Consider the following 19,554-nt stretch of genomic DNA (forward strand, 5'->3'; position numbering starts at 1 on the left):
AAAATTTTACTAACATTTTCCACTGTAACTACTGGGTCAAGTTCATTATAGATAGAGATAATTGTAAGCAGCAAGAATGTTCAGTAAAGTAATATCTACAAACACATCACCATCACCAAACCACAATTTTGTCTGAATCCATCTGTGTCCTTTGTTTAGTATTCACATAGACCAAGGTGAGCGACACAGGCTCTTTAGAGCCTCTAGTTCATTTTTGCTTCAAATTTTTATTTATTATTGAAAAAAGTATCTTGTATATGATCATGTTATTTCTATAATTGTTCTAAAGATAAATTATGGAATTTATTGTAATTGTTTGCATTTAAAATATTAGTTATCATAATGTTATATTTCATGTGCTCTACTGATTGCAAATACATTAATTTTTGGTGAATTTTATCAAATAAAAATTATATGCCACTTCTTTAAGCTGATACTTCTTATTTGTATGTATGTCCTGAATTTGAATTTTGTAGGTATTTAAATATTTTAGGAGCTCCTTAGACAGGCGCGTAGCAACCCGTACGCAAAAACGCAGTTGCGTACACATCGAAAATTTGACAAAAATAAAAATATGGTAAATCTAGTTAGAATAAAACTAAAGTAATATAATTAATTATAAAGTGTTATAAAGATATGTTAATAGTCACTTTGTAACTATATTCCGTTCCGGAAACTAGTTTTCTCTTTACATTTTCGGGACCAGCATCGTGATTGTGCTGCTGATGCAAACAATTAAAATAGCTGAGTCCTCGGGGTTTCAGAATACAATAAGTGCGTCTACTATGCCTCCTTACCCTGAAATCTTTTCTGAAGATTTCAAAATGACTGATTAAGGGTAATATTTTTGCAACCTATCCGCCGGTTTTTTTGACGATCAACGTGTTTTTTACTTTTTTATTTGATGTTCGGTCGTGCAAGATGGGTGCCTCGTTCATTTAATTATGCGTGTCTCGAGATTAAAAGTGCTTATTCCCCATGTGCAAAATTTAAAGTGCTTGTTTTCCTTGCTTTGTAAAAATAAAAGACTCGTTTTTGGTAGTTGATAAAAAGAACTCAGATTTAATTTGAAGCTTTTCCTTGTAGATTTTTGGACTTCAAAAGTATTTATATACAAATGTATAGTTAAAGGTTTCCAAACTATGATGTTATAAACAATGATTTATACCCGGGAATCTTTAAAATACTTAACATATATGCATGTATGTCGGTCTGGACGGCAACGATAGAACAATCTTTCAGTACCATGAGACGGCTAAAGAAATACAATGAAATCCATGCGTTTATCTGGGCTTGTTCTGTTGAACATATACCACGAAAAACAAATTTCAACAGACACGGTTTTGGATAACTGGAAAGGGAATGGCCATTGACTTTCAGAACTAACTTTGAGAATTAAAAGTAAAAGAAAGACTGCTTGTTCTCTTATAAAATAAAACATAGAGAAATGTGATTCGATTTATTTATGTATTTTTTCAATAAAAAAATACCCTTTAAGGATTAGAAATTTGGATTTTCTCAGTGAATATATAGTGGGTTGAGACTGATTAGGTAGCAATTAAAATATATGGTGGTGGCACTATATATTTTAATTGTTACCTAATATATAAATAAGCTCTACCCACTACACATTAGAATTTTTTTTTCTCTAATTTTTTTTTTTCAAATTTAATTATTTTCAGAAGTTGACTTGTTACTCATGAAAATAAGATTTCTGTGATGTCATTTTCAGTCCCAGGAAATCGCGAGAATGCAGGATTTTGCACCATTTACTCTAGAGCTTCTGGGGGCCTTGAGCGGCCCCAGACCCCTCGCCGTATGAATTCTTTCCCCGGCATTGCGTACACATCATTTTGGCCTAGCTACGCGCCTGTTAGATAGTATATTCTTGGCTAAATCTACACCTCACAATTTTGTTTATAAAAGATATTAGAAAAAGAGAAAATATTTATTTCTTGACAATCATCTCAAAAGATGAGTTAAGAATTATTTGAAATGAAACTGTTTTCTTTGCACACCTTATCCAGAAAAAAATGGCCTATGTATATTGTGCACAATATTTTCTTTCTTTTTGTTGTGAATGAGAACAGGATAGAAAATGCCAATGGATTGTATTGTTTATATGTATGATGTAATGCCAAGAGGCAATATGTAATGATAAATTTCTGTTGGGTTTAACCTGTACTTGAGGCAAGATAAAATATATTCGTAGGCTATTATTCTTTGTGTTATATTTTTTCAATTTCTTTTTTTTTTTCTTCGGAAAACATTGGTTCAGCAGTTCATATGTTATTGCAGAGAAACTGTTGGTATTTGCTTGCACGCTACCTGCAGTACTTCACCAAATTCCTTCAGACACCCAAGTTGAGAACAATTATGGCTGCCAGCAAACCAGTACAATCACAGGATTAAATGCCTTGAGACAGGCACATTAAAAATGTACAATGTCATCTCTTTTCAAGCTTTGTAGACATATTGTAATATACACAGCATTTAAAAATAGCATTGAAAGTAGTATATCTGCTTTCATAACAGCAGAAGGCTTGGGAAATTTCTAATAGGTTAATAAAACATTTGTCAATTTACAGAATACAGTACAAAATAATTCATTCTTACAGTTAGGAAGACCTACTAAGAGTACAATCAACTAATGCTGGTCTATAATCAAATTATAACATTGATGGAAACCAGAGATTGGTCTGATGTCATGGGCCCCCAACACATCCCAAAAGGCCTATCAGAGCAGTCTCAGTGATGCAAGATGTGCTTTGATAGTTGCCGAATTACAGCAGCATATACTAGACCAATTCATCAAAATTTTAAATATATGCCCATCTTGACATGCAAATCTGATTTGCTCTTACTCATCAGTGATGTGTGCTTGGCTAAAAAGCAATAGGGATAAGTCTTTGGTTTGACCTGGAAGTGGATCAAACTGATGTCCTTCTCTTTTAAAGGCCAGCATGCTACCTCAATATTCCTGAAGCAATTTCTTTTACTCAGGACAAACATCTAGTTACTGATAAATGTGAGAGCTACAGGTTTAATACATCTTGTGTACAACTAATAATTCATAATTATCATTTTATAAAACACACAAAAGTTGCACTATTTATTTTAAGATACCAGTATATGATAATGATTTTCCTTTCAATGGGAATATTTTGAATTCATTTTACTTCCTTAAACAAAATGAATTAAAAATATCTCCAAACAAAGAAGCTGATAAAAAGACAACAGAAAAAAATGTTTCCAACAGATCATGAGATGACTTTACAACAAACTATGTCAAGCATGTGTTTTATGGTCACTCACATTGTGTTACAATGTTAAATGTTATCACCCAGATATTATGTTTAAGGAAAATCAATTGCAAGTGCCATAAGTTAACCTTAAAAAAAATCATTAATTTCCATTTCATTACTGATCAGAGCACATATTTGTCGTTACTTGTTGTGCTTTGTACTGATCTGATGATTCAAGCCCTTTCCATCTGATGACACATTGTTCTTATGTGTGAGTTGTTACACAAGTGGAGGTTAGGGTAATGTTAACGACTAATAAGCATTTTAAACCAGGCTATGGGTCCATTCATTATTTGCCTGGAACCGATAGTTTAATGATGGTCAAAGGTTGCTGTCACATTTGTTTTTATGCCCCACCTAAGATAGTAGAGGGGCATTACGTTTTCTGGTCTGTGCGTCCTTTCGTCTGTCCGTTCATTCCTCTGTTTGTCCGTTCGTCCCGCTTCAGGTTAAAGTTTTTGGTCAAGGTAGTTTTTGATGAAGTTGAAGTCCAATCAACTCACATGTTCCCAATGATATTCTGTTTCTAATTTTACTGCCAAAGTAAATTTTGACCCCAATTTCACGGTCCACTGAACATAAAAAATGATAGTGCAAAGTTCAGGTCAAAGTTTTTGGTCAAGGTAGTTTTTGATGAAGTTGAAGTCCAATGAACTTGAAACTTAGTACACATGTTACCTATGATATGATCTTTCTAATTTTAATGCCAAATTAGAGTTTTGACCCCAATTTCACGTACCACTGAACATTGAAATAATAGTGTGAGTGGGGCATCCATGACACATTCTTGTTTATCATTGTTGTAGCATAAATTGTTTTTTCTCTTTTTGTCTCGCTTGACAGAGTCAAAATGTGACACATAGGTATGCTGTTTATGGTGTCAGTGGCGTCAACAATATATTAGTTTGTGATAAGGTCAAGTTTATGGTGAAACCAAAAGTGATTGGTCAATCATATTTGGTATGCAGTGGATTAAGCATTAGCACATCTCATTTCCATGGAGATTATTTTGGCCTGCCCCCTCAGTCATGGTCTATTGACTTTTAAGCTTTTGCTTAGTTTATATGTATACTGTGTTCAACGAATGACAAACATTCTATGTATGCAGACTTTTGCAAAACCACGAAATCAAATATCCAATTTTGATAACAGTTTATTATACTTTATACTGTTTATTTTTAATACGGTATTGGTTTTGCTCATTGCCGAAAGCTGTACAGAAAATAATTATAATATCTTTGTTTGCCCCTGTCCTAAGTCAGGAACCTGATGTTCAGTGGTTCAATGTTGTTTGTTGATGTAGTTCATAAATGTTTCTGATTTCTTGTTTTTAAATAGTTTAAATACTTAGTTTTCCCATTTGAATGGTTTTACACTAGCAATTTTTTGGGGCCCTTTAAAGCTTACTGTTGGCATGAGCCAAGGCTCCGTGTTGAAGCCCATACTTTGATCTATAATGGTTTACTTTTACAAATTATGACTTGGATGGAAAGTTGTCTTATTGGCACTCATACTATATCTTCTTATATCTATTTATGGATAGGTGTCTCATAGTTAAACATACCACTTCTACTTATTATTATAGAAAACACTCTTATTATTTTTATATCATTGTTTCAATTCATAATCAAAATTCATATTGAATAATGATGCATTATAAGAAATGTGTAGTCCTCTCCACTTAAAGATAAATGGCAATTAAAAAAAATTGTTTGGTCTATACGGTAATCACTCTATACAACAATTTAGTGTAGTTCATCTCATTTCTTTTACAATAGTTGTATCGTTGATAATTTTAATAAACCAAAGTGTGCTGATGTTTTATTTCATATCAAGTTATTTCTTTCAACAACTGTTCAAACAATCTAAGAATCTGTTGGTACAGTTCACTGTTTATATCACATGACACATTTGGCTCGTCCACAGCCACAGGAAATGAAACTTGTCCACTTTTGATCTTATCCAAGCATGTCTTTCTTATATCTATGTATTTCTTTGACAGTTGTTGTAATGTTGACTTGTCTTCTGCAATGCCTTTATAGAAAAAAAGTAAAATGTTACAGCTCATTGTATTACAGAATACAGATTGTGTTGATTTATCAATGAGGGGGGATAGGACCTTTATCGGGACTCCAGGATCGGGTGTTTTTAAGCTCGGGATTTCGGGTTTGACCCTTTCGGGATACGGGAATTCTTTTTTCGAATTTCGGGACCTCGGGATTTCGTGTTTTTTAGCCTGGGATTTCGGGATCAGGACCCCTCCTACCCCCTTTCATCAATACATACTTATGAAATTTCTAGTTTTAACACCACATTGGAACTTACAGTATAGTTAAGGATGTAGTCATTCCAGGTTCAGGAATTTTTGTCAGATGTTCAGACTCCTTTGGGTTTTCCCACAATATAAAAACTAGAGGCTCTCAAGAGCCTGTGTCGCTCACCTTGGTCTATGTGAATATTAAACAATGGATACAATTAAATTCATGACAAAATTGTGTTTTGGTGATGGTGATCTTACTTTACTGAACATTCTTGCTGCTACAATTATCTCATCTATAATGAACTTGGCCAAGTAATTACAGTTGAAAATTTTTTGTAAAAATTTACAAAAAATTATGAAATTGTTAAAAAATGACTGTAAAGGGCAATAACTCCCTAAGGGGTCAATTGAAAATTTTGGTCATTTTGACTTATTTGTAGATCTTACTTTGCTGAACATTATTGCTGTTTACAGTTTATCTCTATCTATAATAATATTCAAGATAATAACCATAAACTGCAAAATTTCCCTAAAATTACTAATTCAGGGGCAGCAACCCAACAACAGGTTGTTCGATTTTTCTGAAAATTTCAGGGCAGATAGATCTTGACCTGATAAACAATTTTACCTCATGTCAGATTTGCTCTAAATGCTTTGGTTTCAGTGATATAAGCCAAAATCTACATTTTACTCCTATGTACTATTTAAGCCATGGTGGCCATCTTGGTTGGTTGGCCGGGTCATCGGACACATTTTTAAAACTATAAACCACAATGATAATTGTGGCTATGTTTGGTTACATTTGGCCCAGTAGTTTCAGAGGAGAAGTTTTTTTAAAGATCATTAAAATTTTAGAACAAGAGGCTGTCACAACGACAGCAAAGCGGATTTATTAATATTTATTTGTGTCCTGGCAATATCACAAGAACCATCACTGATGAATGGTGAAAGTAAAAATCGTCAATATCAAACTTGACCTCCATTTTGTCATCAGTATCAACATCTTAAAATTTGAAAAGCTTAGATTGAATGGTTCATGAGTAAATGCAATAACGTGAATGGAAACACCATTTCACAATCTTTCAAGAACCATAACTCCTGAACGGTAAAAGTCAAAATCGTCATTATTGAACTTGACCTCTAATTTGCCATCAGTAACAACATATAAAAATTTCAAAAGCTTTTGTTGAATGGTTCATGAGAAAATGCACGGACACGACTGGAAACAACATTTTTCAATCTTTCAAGAACCATAACTCCTGAACGGTAAAAGTCAAAATCGTCATTATTGAACTTGACCTCTATTTTGTCATCAGTAACAGCATATTAAAATTTGGAAAGCTTTGGTAAAACAGTTCATGCGTAAATGCACGGACACGACTGGAAACACCATTTTTCAATCTTTCAAGAACCATAACTCCTGAACGGTAAAAGTCAAAATCGTCATCATTGAACTTGACCTCCATTTGGTCATCAGTAACAACATATTAAAATTTGGGAAGCTGAGGTAGAACAGTTCATACGTAAATGCACGGACACGACTGAAAACTCCATTTTTCAATCTTTCAAGAACCATAACTCCTGAACGGTAAAAGTCAAAATCACCATTATTGATCTTGACCTCCATTTTGTCATCAGTAACATAATATTAAAATTTGGGAAGCTTAGGTAGAACAGTTCATGCGTAAATGCACGTGCATGACTGGAAACTCCATTTTTCAATCTTTCAAGAACCATAACTCCTGAACGGTAAAAGTCAAAATCGCCATTATTGAACTTGACCTTCATTTAGTTGTCAGTAACAACATATCAAAATTTTAAAAGCTTTGGTTGAACGGTTCATGAGTTAATGCACGGACAACATTTGATTGCCGCCCGCCCGACCGACCACCCGCACGCCGTTCATCCCCAAATCAATAACCGACATTTTTGTCACATAAATCCGGTTAAAAATGGTTAAAAATTGACTATAAAGGGCAATAACTCCTTAAGGAGTCAACTGGCAATTTTTCGTCATGTTGACTTATTTGTAGATCTTACTTTGCTGAACATTATTGCTGTTTACAGTTTATCTCTATCTATAATAATATTCAAGATAATAACCAGAAACTGCAAAATTTCCTTAAAATTACTAATTCAGGGGCAGCAACCCAACAACAGGTTGTCCAATTTGTCTGAAAATTTCAGGGCAGATAGGTCTTGAGCTAATAAACAATTTTACTGCATGTCAGATTTGCTCTAAATGCTTTGGTGTCAGAGATATAAGCCAAAATCTACATTTTACACCTATGTTCTATTTTTAGCCATGGCGGCCATCTTGGTTAGTTGGCCGGGTCACGCCACACATTTTTTAAACTAGATACCCCAATGATGATTGTGGCCAAGTTTGGTTAAATTTGGCCCAGTAGTTTCAGAGGAGAAGATTTTTGTAAAAGTTTACGGACACCGGACGCCAAGTGATGAGAAAAGCTCACTTGACCTTTCAGGTCAGGTGAGCTAATAAGGAGATGAGGTAGATTGCCAATGAAACAACTGTCCACCAAAGATCAAATAAAGAGGACATACACAAATACAGGGTAAAATAAGTTGTCCCATGTCACCCAATTTTCTTTTTACGCCCCACCTACAATAGTAGAGGGGCATTATGTTTTCTGGTCTGTGAGTCCGTTCATCCGTCCGTCAGTTTGTTCGTCTGTCCCGCTTCAGGTTAAAGTTTTTGGTCAAGGTACTTTTTGATGAAGTTGAAGTCCAATCAACTTGAAACTTAGTACACATGTTCCCTATGATATGATCTTTCTAATTTTAATGCCAAATTAGAATTTTTAACCCAATTTCACGGTCCACTGAACATAGAAAATTATAGTGCGAATGGGGCATCCGTGTCCTTGGGACACATTCTTGTTTCATATAAGAATTCAGTAGCTAATTATAGTAATTTACCAAAATTTAAGCAGTTTCTTGATTTCTGTTCTTACTAATTTGAGACCCAAATAATGGCTATGCTAAATATAATGTAAAAGTCCACGCAAGCATTTTCCTGCCATCTTTTTAAAATCAAATATTTTGAAAAAGAGTTCTATAACCTATCAATATTTTAAGCTTATTTTGTACCTTAACTTATGCTTTTCTGATTTATAGTTTAATTTTTAAATTCTAGATTTTTTTTCAATTTCACCTGACTACATCCTTGATTATATCAATAGTGCCCACCCTGAAATGTCTCACCTTCTTTACAATTCATTGATATTGTGTTGATAGACCCTTAATAGAAAGCTTTACTACAACTATTACATAAACTTAACACAATTCAAGACTAGAGGCTCCCAAGAGCCTGTGTCGCTCACCTGTTAATGTGTTTACTGATGTCGGCCATCTTCGTTGGTAGGCAGGGTCATTAGACACTTTTTGTTTTAAATAGATATCCTAGTATTATGATTGCGGCCAAGTTTGGTTAAATTTGGTCAAGTCGTTTTAGAAAAGATTTTTATACAAGTTACAAAAATGACGAAAAGTTGTTCAATATTGACTATAAAGGGCAATAACTCCTTAAGGGGTCCTCTAACAATTTTGATCATGCTGACTTATTTGTAGATCTTACTTTGCTGAACATTATTGCTGTTTTACAGTTTATCTCTATCTATAATAGTATTCAAGATAATAACCAAAAACTGCAAAATTTCCTTAAAATCACCAATTTTAGGGCAGCAACCCAACAACAGGTTGTCTGATTCAACTCAAAATTTGTGAGGGGATATATCTTATTCTGATGGACATTACAATTTAGAAAGATTTGCCCTAAATGTCTTAGTTTTAAAGATATAAAGCAAAAACTGCATTTTACCACTATGTTCTAATTTTAGCCATGTCGGCCATTTTGTTTGATAGGCTGGGTCATCGAACACATTTTTTAAACTATAAACCACAATGATAATTGTGGCCAAGTTTGGTTAAATTTGGCAAAGTAGTTTTGGAGAAGAAGATTTTTAGAAAAGTTGCAAAAAATGACGAAAAGTTGTTAAAAATTGACTATAAAGGGCAATAACTCCTTAAGGGGTCAACTGACAATTTTGGTCATGTTGACTTATTTGTAGATCTTACTTTGCTGAACATTATTGCTGTTTTAAATTTTATCTCTATCTATAATAGTATTCAAGATAATAACCAAAAACTGCAAAATTTCCTTAAAATAACCATTTCACAGGCAGCAACCCAACAACAGGTTGTCCTATTCGTCTGAAAATTTCAAGGCAGATAGATCTTGACCTGATCAACCATTTTACCTTGTCAGATTTGCTCTAAATGCTTTGGTTTTTGAGTTATAAGCCAAAAACTGCATTTTACCCCTATGTTCTATTTTTAGCCATGGCGGCCATCTTGGTTGGTTTGACGGGTCACGCCACACATTTTTTAAACTAGATACCCCAAGGATGATTGTGGCCAAGTTTGGTAGAATTTGGCCCAGTAGTTTCAGAGGAGAAGATTTTTGTAAAAGTTTACGGACGACGGATGACGGACGACGGACAACGGACGCAGGACGACGGACGCCAAGTGATGAGAAAAGCTCACTTGACCTTTCAGGTCAGGTGAGCTAAAAATGAGATCAAGATCATACAATCCAAACAAGATTTACATTATACACCTTTCAATCATTCAATACACAAAATATAGTTGACCTATTGCTTAGTTTCTGAGAAACAGAGTTATTGGTAACCAAGAAAACTAAACATTGAGCAATGAACCATAAACATGAGTTCAAGGTCAGATAAACCATGCCAGGCAGACATGTACAGCTTACAATCCTTCCATACAACAAATATAGTTGACCTATTGCATATAGTATTAGAAAAACACACCAAAACACAAAAACTTAAATATAACCACTGAACCATAAAAATATGGTCAAGGTCAGAAGGCACCTGCCAGTTGGACATGTACACCTTACATACACCAAATTTACTAGACCTATTGCTTATAGTATCTGAGATATGGACTTGAACACCAAAACTTAACCTTGTTCACTGTTCCATGAAATGAGGTCGAGGTCACGTGAACTGTCTGACAGTCATGAGGACCTTGCAAGGTTCGAACATACTAAATATAGTTGTCCTATCACTAATATAAGAGAGAAATTAACATTACAAAAAATCTTAACATTTTTTTCAAGTTGTCACTTAACCATGAAAATGAGGTATAGGACGATGGACATGTGACAGACGGAAACTTCGTAACATAAGGCATCTATATACAAAGTATGAAGCATCCAGGTCTTCTACTTTCTAAAATATAAAGCTTTTAAGAAGTTAGCTAACACCGCTGGATCCCTATCCCAATGTCTATCAAAAGTCGCAGGCTCAACAAAAGTCGCAGGCTCGACAAAAATAAAAAGATGTGATATGAATGCTAATGAGACGCTCTCCACAAGAGATTAAATGAAACAGAAATTAACTCCTATAGGTCAAAATACGCCCTCCAAAAAGAACAAAGCCCATACTGCATAGTCAGCTGTAAGAAAACAAATGTAAAACAATTCAAACAATTCAAAAAAGAAACCTTACGGTCTGAGTTTATGTGCAAATTACTGAACGAAAGAAAAATATGTTACACAGCAACAAAGGACAACCATTTAAGCATGAGTAACATAGATAAATCTATGTATAGTGGGAAATCTAAACATCTTAACTGTATAAATATATACAATCCTTCAACAAGTTTAAAGGTTGGTAATGGGATTTACCCCAAAAAAGAAAAATTGTGAGTTTTTCACATTGTAAATCTTTCTTTTCTAAATGAATATTTAAAGTATATTTTGACATTGATGAGTACTGGGGTATCGGTAATTGTATGCAAAAAGTCAATAATTTTGTTTTAATTTTATAACTTTGTTATTTTTGAACAAAGCAAATAGCAATTGCTAAATTTTAATTTTTTTTTAAATTCCATTACCCTTTATATTAAGAAGTATATAAGAAATATCATTGCATTATGTTAAACCAAAAAAACTTTACATTTAATAGGACCACAAAATTGAAGCATAAACAGAAAATGAGAAGGACTTAACATTGTCAAACGGGTGTAAATCACAGGTAGAAACAGATGTTTAAAAAATCTGCTATTTAAACATACCTTTTAAATTTGACATTTTATGACTAACAATCTTTCGTAAGATCTGATCTGATTGGTGGATGACGTTACTTGAACAGATCTGACGACTTTCTGCTGTTATCATTGGATCAGTTTCCTCTATTGGTTGAACTGGATTTAACATTGCTGTATTCACCAATGACATTATCCTAGGTAACTGACTAAAAGAGGCAGAAAATAGGATTATAAAATGCATAGTTTAGAAACAGAAAAAAAAACAATATATGTTTAAATCAAATCAAACCAATATCATTTTTTTTATTTTTGTGCATTCTGCGTTAAGGTTGTCTGTAGTTGATGATTTTAAGGTAGCACTACAGTCTAACAATGCTTTTTTGAAGATATTTTTTTAATCACATAATTTTGAAGTAAGTATTATTTTGCACAGTTTGTAAAAATCACAAAGTCATTATCATTACAACAGGGAGTAAATTGATAATGAACTTAAGAATTCAAAAACATTTCTAGATGACTTGAAAGTTGGGATCCTTTTCCAAACTTTTGAATTCATACTTGATTCACATCATCAGAGTAGTTTTGGAGAAACAAGGAAAATTAACAAAATTATTTCTTTAAACAAACCTTTCTTGACGTAAATCCCAATCTACTGTGGATTCATTAATATTCATTGGATACCAATTTTCTTGGATTTCCTGGGTACAGGGAAACCACAAATCTGAATGTTCAACAAATTGCAGATTTGCTGTATGATTATATGTGGACTTTTGGAAAACCCAGAAATCAAATATCCACAAATATGCAAGTTTTCCTCAATCCACAAAAATTGGTACCCACATTACCATTTTGGTCATTTCACTTTCCAGATTAGGTCATGCCTTGCAAATTTGACCATTTCTGGACCATTGATGTGATATTATTCTAATTTTTAGACAGGTTTTATTTTTGAAATTCTTACAAGAAGAAAAAAACAAGAATACAATTAGTGGCAAATATGTAAATTGTGTCTTCCTTTATATAAATACATCTAGAAAATTTAAAGTAGCAAAAAAAATCATTGATTTGCTAAGTCAGTTAGAAAGGACTAAACTGAAGAAGAGTTACTGAGTATCCGCGAAATGAAGTTGAGTATATCAAAATAACGATAAATGTATATATACCTTTCTATGTTTGATTCAGTATTTATAACTATACTGTTAGTTTCCCAACTATTGATATGTGTATTTGGTGGCTCTATTTTAGTTGCCATAGCAACAATTACATCTTCTGTGATTGGTTGACTACGTTTCAAATTCCTTTCCAGAGCTGTTTGTATATTACAAGCAAGATGGAGCTGACAAAATCCACAAGTATCTGTAACACATTGTATAAAATTGAGAATGGAAATGGGGAATGTGTCAAAGCTACATAGTTAAATATATATATATTCAACATGAATAAAAAATGTTTCTACACATCTAATTTTTTTTAAGAGACATCAACTATTTGGTGGTATGCCGCCAGGTTTTTGTAAATGTTAAATGTATACAGTCCTGTTGGTGCTTCATATATCTTTAATCTGTTATCAACAAAACAATACACAAGATATTGCACCTCAACTTAACTAGTATATAAACTTTGATTGATGTTTTGTAAATGGTCTCACCTTAAAACATAAAAGAACAGAGTGTCAATGTCCCCCATGTTGCACATATTTTATCTATCCAAGGGTAATAACTGAAAAAAACATTATTTTTTGTTTTTTAAAACTTTTTATTAATATCTTAGAAAAATGAAGACTTAAGAGCAATTGCAAATGATTTCCATTATAATGGATATTTTCAAGGGGCATTACTTGTTGAAATATTTGATCAGCACACATTTTTAAAAGTGTCAAAGACATTGCTGATATAAACCTATGATATACATTGTAAGTTCCATAAAATTCTGTCAGTAATTGTAACACATAATACCGCTGGAAATGCAATTATCTATATGATTAATGTTTCCAAAGGGCATAACTCTTTTTAAAATAAATGATTGGCAATGATTTTCCAACCTGTCCAAGGTATTGCTGATATTAACCTTTTATATAGGTTACTGGTATCATAAAAATCTGACATGAGTTGTACATGTGAGAGCCCACACAAGACCAAGGCAAACGAACAGATGGATGGACAGACGCCCAGTGTTTCTATGTCCCTGCAACACTGTGTGCACAAAAAAGATTTAATTCTATAAATTTCAAGTATGAATACAAATAGAATCTGTATCTTTGACAATTTAAAGCCGCCATATCAGCTAGTAGACTATAAAATATGTTATTTTTAATGCTTTTTTTTTTCATTTTTATTACTTACACTTTCTAGCTATTTGAAAATACTTGTGTCTCATACTTGTATAATACATGTTGTCATCTAATACTATGACAACAGATTCTGCTGAAGTTATCTGCCTTCTTACAATAGCATAAAACTTTCCCCATAATGCATCATTAACACCAGGTGGAGGCTTGGTTAAATTTGCCAATGATATTTCTTTGTTGACCAGATAGTCAATACAAAAAGCAATTTCTTCCCTGTATTCTTTCCAGGTCTGTTGAGACTAAAATAAAAAATATTTTGTTATTTCATCTTTGACAAAAAATATTTATTACTGTATTCATTGTCTAACAAAAGCCTTTTTAATATATAAGTGTAAAAAATTTACAGATCTGAAAATTATGATTTTTCTTATAAATATCCATTGACAGAAGTGGACTGCAACTCAATATACATTGACAATGACAAAATTTTATGCGTTACATTTTTCTTGATAAATATAAACAGATGAACTTATGAGAATACCTGCCTTAGCATCAAGAGGTATATTCTCTGGAATCAATTCATCGTAAGACACCACTATAACATCAAAACACTTTGATGACTTAACATGAGTAGATTGTTCTTCCACATATATACCTCCAAGCTTATCATATAAAAGTTTAGCAAGAGTACTTTTACCACATCCTGGAATTCCACTCAAAACAACTAGACATTTTGACGATTTTGATGACTGTGTATCCATGACATCTTTATTGAAACTTATCAGACTTTGGTCATCACCTACTCAGATGCACCTGTTTCATCAGAAAATCCTGTAAGATAAAATAATAGAATGAAAATTGAGATACATCAAAGCAGAAAAAAAACTATGAAACTTTGATTAGTTCTTAAACTTTTTAACTATTCCTATAAGAGAACATTTCCATTTTTACACAGGGAACAATAAGCAAAACCAGTGTTCAATGGTACTTAGTATTCTAGATCTGATCTCTATTAAGTGGATCATAATAAATGAGAAACCAGCATTAGATCTTTGTACTAACTTCTTTGTTTGTAAATTTGTAAGATTGTAGAGTTGAATTTTTTCCTGCTTGATAGTATCTACTTTCACTATCTCACCTGCAATGCCATTTAATTATCTTCAATCAGAGACCCTACTTTTATTGGGGGTAGTGGTATAATAAAGGCTTTCAAATATCTGTAAATCTTTTCCTTTTATTTCATTTGGAATAGTCCAAGATTCTGAACCATCTTTAATTTTGATTTTTCAATTTTTAAAACAATCATATAATATTCTTGTATAAATAAACCCGTTTTTGAGACGTTTCGGCTATTGGCCTTCTTCCGTTCTTTATTTTTCCTCACAACTACATGGCTGACATAACATTTGAATTTTCTTTTGCAAAACATCTCAAAAACTGGTTTATTTATACAAGAATATAAATTTATAAAGTATGTTCCCTTTTGGAATTTCAAAAACAAAGAATCATACAAGAGCCAAAAGTTGAATTCAAATCATGATGGATTTTAAGTATGCTGTATTTTATCACTTTGCACTTAGATGACTGACTGAGATATCGATTCTACTACAAAAGTTGGTGAAAATTTCTGACCAGTCGAACAGTTTGATTTGATTAAAAACAAATTTCAATTTGATCAAACTTTTTATTGAACTGCACCATGTAGACAGCAACATGTTTGTAGATTGTATATTGCTGATAATGTTTGCTATCTAATATTTGTATTAACAGATTAGGCTGACAATACTGTATTGGTTCAGCTCATTGTTGAAGCCAGAACAGTGAACTACAGTTGTTAACTTTTATGTCATTTGCACTCTGGTGGGTCTCTGACATAGGCAATCAACCACATCTTTTTTTTATTTATAAAAACTAAAAAAACAGTAAAAGAATAATCATTTAAGGAATATAACTTTTATAAAGACAATTTGATGGTTTCAGTTATATTGGCATTTTTGCAGATCCTGTATTGCTGATCAAGTCTTCTTATCTGAGTAAGTTTTTGAGATTATAGGCAAAATTCTCATTACATAGCAATAACCTTTACAAAGAAGTCATTCAATTTGTTAGCTCATCACAGCAGTTGTGTAGATTTTGTATATATCTGATAAATTTTGCTGTTCAGTTTTATTCTAATTTTCTAGATAATGGGCAAATCCTCATTTAAGGGCAATAACTCCTTTAAGTTTAAGTCATATTGGCAGTTATGTAGATCTTGCATTACTGGTCATTTTTGTTTTTTAAAGTTTCTGCTTGTCTAATTGTAGTTTTCAAGATAATAGGAAAACAAAATCTGTGGTTTTTGTTCAGATGCTGTGTTACATATCTGTTTTTTTTGTTATTTTTTTTTTGTACAGGTACATTAATTAGGCTGTTAGTTCTCATTTACATTTGTCATTTCTGGGTCTTGTCTAGCTGACTATGCAGTATGGGCTTTGCTCATTTCTGAAGGCAGTACAGTGACCTATACAATGTAGATGTTAATTTCTGTGTCATTTAGTCTCTTGTGGAGAGTTGTCTCATTGCCAATCATTATTAACATCTTCTTTTTTATATCTGTTAATTTTGTTGGAAATAGGAATGAGGTGCACTAGATCTTCATATTTGGAATAGGAATGAGGTGCACTAGATCTTAATATTTTGAAATAAGAATGAGGTGCACTAGATCTTAATATTTTGAAATAGGAATGAGGTGCACTAGATCTTAACATTTGGAGCATATCTATACTTAGGTCAGGTTTTCTCTCTGAAATGGTTTTCAAGATATTTACACCAAAAAAAATGTTTAGATTATTGTTGATCATCTCAACATGATTGCTTTTCTCACTTGAGTCAGTATGGCGGAAAAAAGAAAAGCAATCGAGTTGAGAAGACCAATTATAATGCTTATAACAATGAAGAGGGATGCATTGTAATGGTATGGCAATAGCTCACATGGCCCTTTGTCCAGCTAGAGATCCTCATATTAATAAATTTCTTATCAACATTTACTCCCATTACTTTTACATTTTTTAGTTGGGTCGTCATAATTACAATTATTGAAATGAATTTTTATGTGATGTGTTATCATGGTTAAGTTTATTTATGAGTGATTCATTGTAATTATTCTGCCTATTGTGGGTAAGTGATAAGCTAATAAATAACAAGCGAATTGTATGGCAATACATGTTCCCTGATGATTAAAAATTCATTGAACTGGGACAAAATTAGAACTTGATCTGTAACTTGTTGAGATAAAACTGTATACCAATTATCAAATCAATATCTTCAAGAATGATGATTTTTGGACTGAATTTGTTTATGTCCAAGGACCATAATGTGATCTGAACAAAATCAGACTGTAACAAACTTTAAACTTGATCTGTAACTTGTCATGATAAACTATATACCAAATATCAAATCAACATCTTCAAGAATGAATAAAAAAGTATGCACAAATGATTTGCCTGACTGACTGGTGGACAGAGAGACTGATTTTATTTAAACCATTTAATTTCAAGGGGGTATGGTTTCCCCCCCCCCCCCCCCTCTTAACTTAATTTGGGAAAAATTGATTGACCAATAGAGATATATTTAAAATCGATTTTAGATAAACAAAACTTGCAGCAGTGTTGACCCCCCACCCCCAAACTATTTGATTTAAGTTTTTTTTTATCCTACATCGATCTTTTGATCCTCCCTTATCTTTTTTAAGTTTTTAAATATTTAGTTCTATGTGGTATGGGGAAATGTTGAGTCAGAATAATTTTTTTTGTCATCTCCATGGCCAGAATATTTTTTTTCATCAAATTGGGGATGATAGGATATTTTTTTAGAAAAAAAACATGAAGTTAAATGGTTGTTCCAACTTTTTATGTGGGCCTCAGTGGCCAAGCATTCTAGATAGTCACACTGTCAACACTGAAGTTTGGAGTCTGGAATCCCATAGCGAAAGGTGCACTAAGTCTTGGCTCTGCACTTACATGCATGTCAGACTTAATACACCTTATCGCTATTTAGTCCAATCCAGGAAAACCAGTCATTTATACAACTTCCTGTTTAGGTCACAGCCGCCGAAAATAGAGGTCATCAGTAGTGAGCTGAGGGAGGAAAAACTTTAGAAAGCGATCATCAAGAAACTTTGCTAGAGTATGATCCACTTTTTCGAAATTAAAAATTGAAGTAAAAAAATATTTTGCTTGAAGTATTTACGGTAGTTTAAACAGGTGAGGGGGGATAGGATCTTTATCGGGACTCCGAGATCGGGTGTTTTTAAGCTCTGGATTTCTGGATTTACCCCTTCGGGTTCGGGGAATTCTTTTTTTCAAATTTCGGGATCTGGGATTTAACTTTATTTAAATTCGGGACCTCAGGATTTCGTGTTTTTAAGCCTGGGATTGCGGGATCAGGACCCATCCAACCCCCCTCACAGGTCTCATTAAAAAGTATCATGCATGGTGAATTGTTAAAACAGGGTCCCAGATAGCTTCAAATGGATGAAAAAAGTTGTGTAATTTTAGAACTTATACGGAATTGAATAAATAGCGATTAGGTGTATTGACTAGGATTGTCAGTTTTCAAATGGAAGGTCACGGTTCTCTCCAGGCGCTCCAGCTTCCTCCAGAAGTTAAAACAGACTGCCACACAAAGCAAAATAGTGTTGAAAGTTGCGTTAAACACCATTCAATCAAAATCATTTATTGTTTGTTTCAGCATTTGATTCCTCTGATAATTTATAGGTGCCTAATTTATATCTTTTCATTCAGACCTGGTAAACTAGACTTCTACTTGACTATAAGAATTGTTTAGTAAATTAAGACGTGCCTTCAATACGCCCTCACCTGAATCCGAGTCCGTTCGCGCCATTCACGTTCGCACTTGATCACGTTCACGCCCTTTCACTTTCGCACCCTACACGTTCGCGCCCAATTTTTATTGGTTTTGTGTTTGATAACTTTATAACCAAGTTTTAGCAAGTGTATTCCTATTAGTATATTTGTTGTCATTGTTTCAAAATAAAGTGAGACAACGTGTTTTTTGTGTTGAATAAATCTTAATCATGTTTTGGATAGTGTATTGTTAAAATATTTTTAATCATTGTTTCTAAATAAAGTGAGATTCTGACAACCTGAATTTTTGGGTGGAATAAATCTTAAATGTTAATCAATTTTGGTTAGTGATACTTAGTGTATTGCTATAATTTTTTATTTAATTGTTTCAAATCAAAACGGCCAGTCTGTTAAAAAACAATTATCTTTTGTGTTTTTCATTTAAAATTTTTAATGATTTACTCATACGAAGCCAAATACATGCAGTATTTACATCAAGGCAATTTAAAACAACAATCATGATTTTCTAATTATTCAATTGGAACTTGATTTTAAATTGGGTGCGAACGTGCGAGGTGCGAACAATGTAGGGTGCGAAAGTGTATTGGGCGAGAACGGACCTGATACTCCCTCACCCCTACCCTGTCCTACAGGCTACACACCAGGCGACACTATAGTTTTAATCTGTGTTTGTGTTGACAATGTTATATGGGCGCAGCCATTGTAAACCTCCACCTTTGAACTCGATGAAAAGGTCAA

The 19,554-nt window shown here is 33.1% G+C and overlaps 1 protein-coding gene across 5 annotated transcripts; it reads right to left on the bottom strand.

The window, feature by feature from the left end:
* Positions 1 to 5,111: 5,111 nt before the first annotated feature.
* Positions 5,112 to 19,551, bottom strand: LOC139520510 (L-seryl-tRNA(Sec) kinase-like). Of its 5 annotated transcripts, none has more exons than XM_071313197.1 (6): positions 19,416 to 19,551; positions 14,494 to 14,779; positions 14,004 to 14,247; positions 12,825 to 13,017; positions 11,689 to 11,867; positions 5,112 to 5,339 (listed from the first exon to the last, which is right to left on the bottom strand). In XM_071313197.1, exons 2-6 carry the CDS (start codon positions 14,707 to 14,709, stop codon positions 5,137 to 5,139), a joined length of 1,035 nt encoding a protein of 344 aa, XP_071169298.1. In that variant the 5' UTR covers positions 14,710 to 14,779; positions 19,416 to 19,551; the 3' UTR covers positions 5,112 to 5,136. The 5 variants fall into 5 exon arrangements, with proteins under 5 accessions (XP_071169298.1, XP_071169296.1, XP_071169299.1 ...); XM_071313195.1 differs by having other exon boundaries at positions 19,458 to 19,541; XM_071313198.1 differs by having other exon boundaries at positions 14,490 to 14,779; positions 19,431 to 19,540.
* Positions 19,552 to 19,554: the final 3 nt, after the last annotated feature.

The sequence above is a fragment of the Mytilus edulis genome, chromosome 4 (assembly GCF_963676685.1).
Source record: "Mytilus edulis chromosome 4, xbMytEdul2.2, whole genome shotgun sequence".
Lineage (NCBI taxonomy): Eukaryota > Metazoa > Mollusca > Bivalvia > Mytilida > Mytilidae > Mytilus > Mytilus edulis.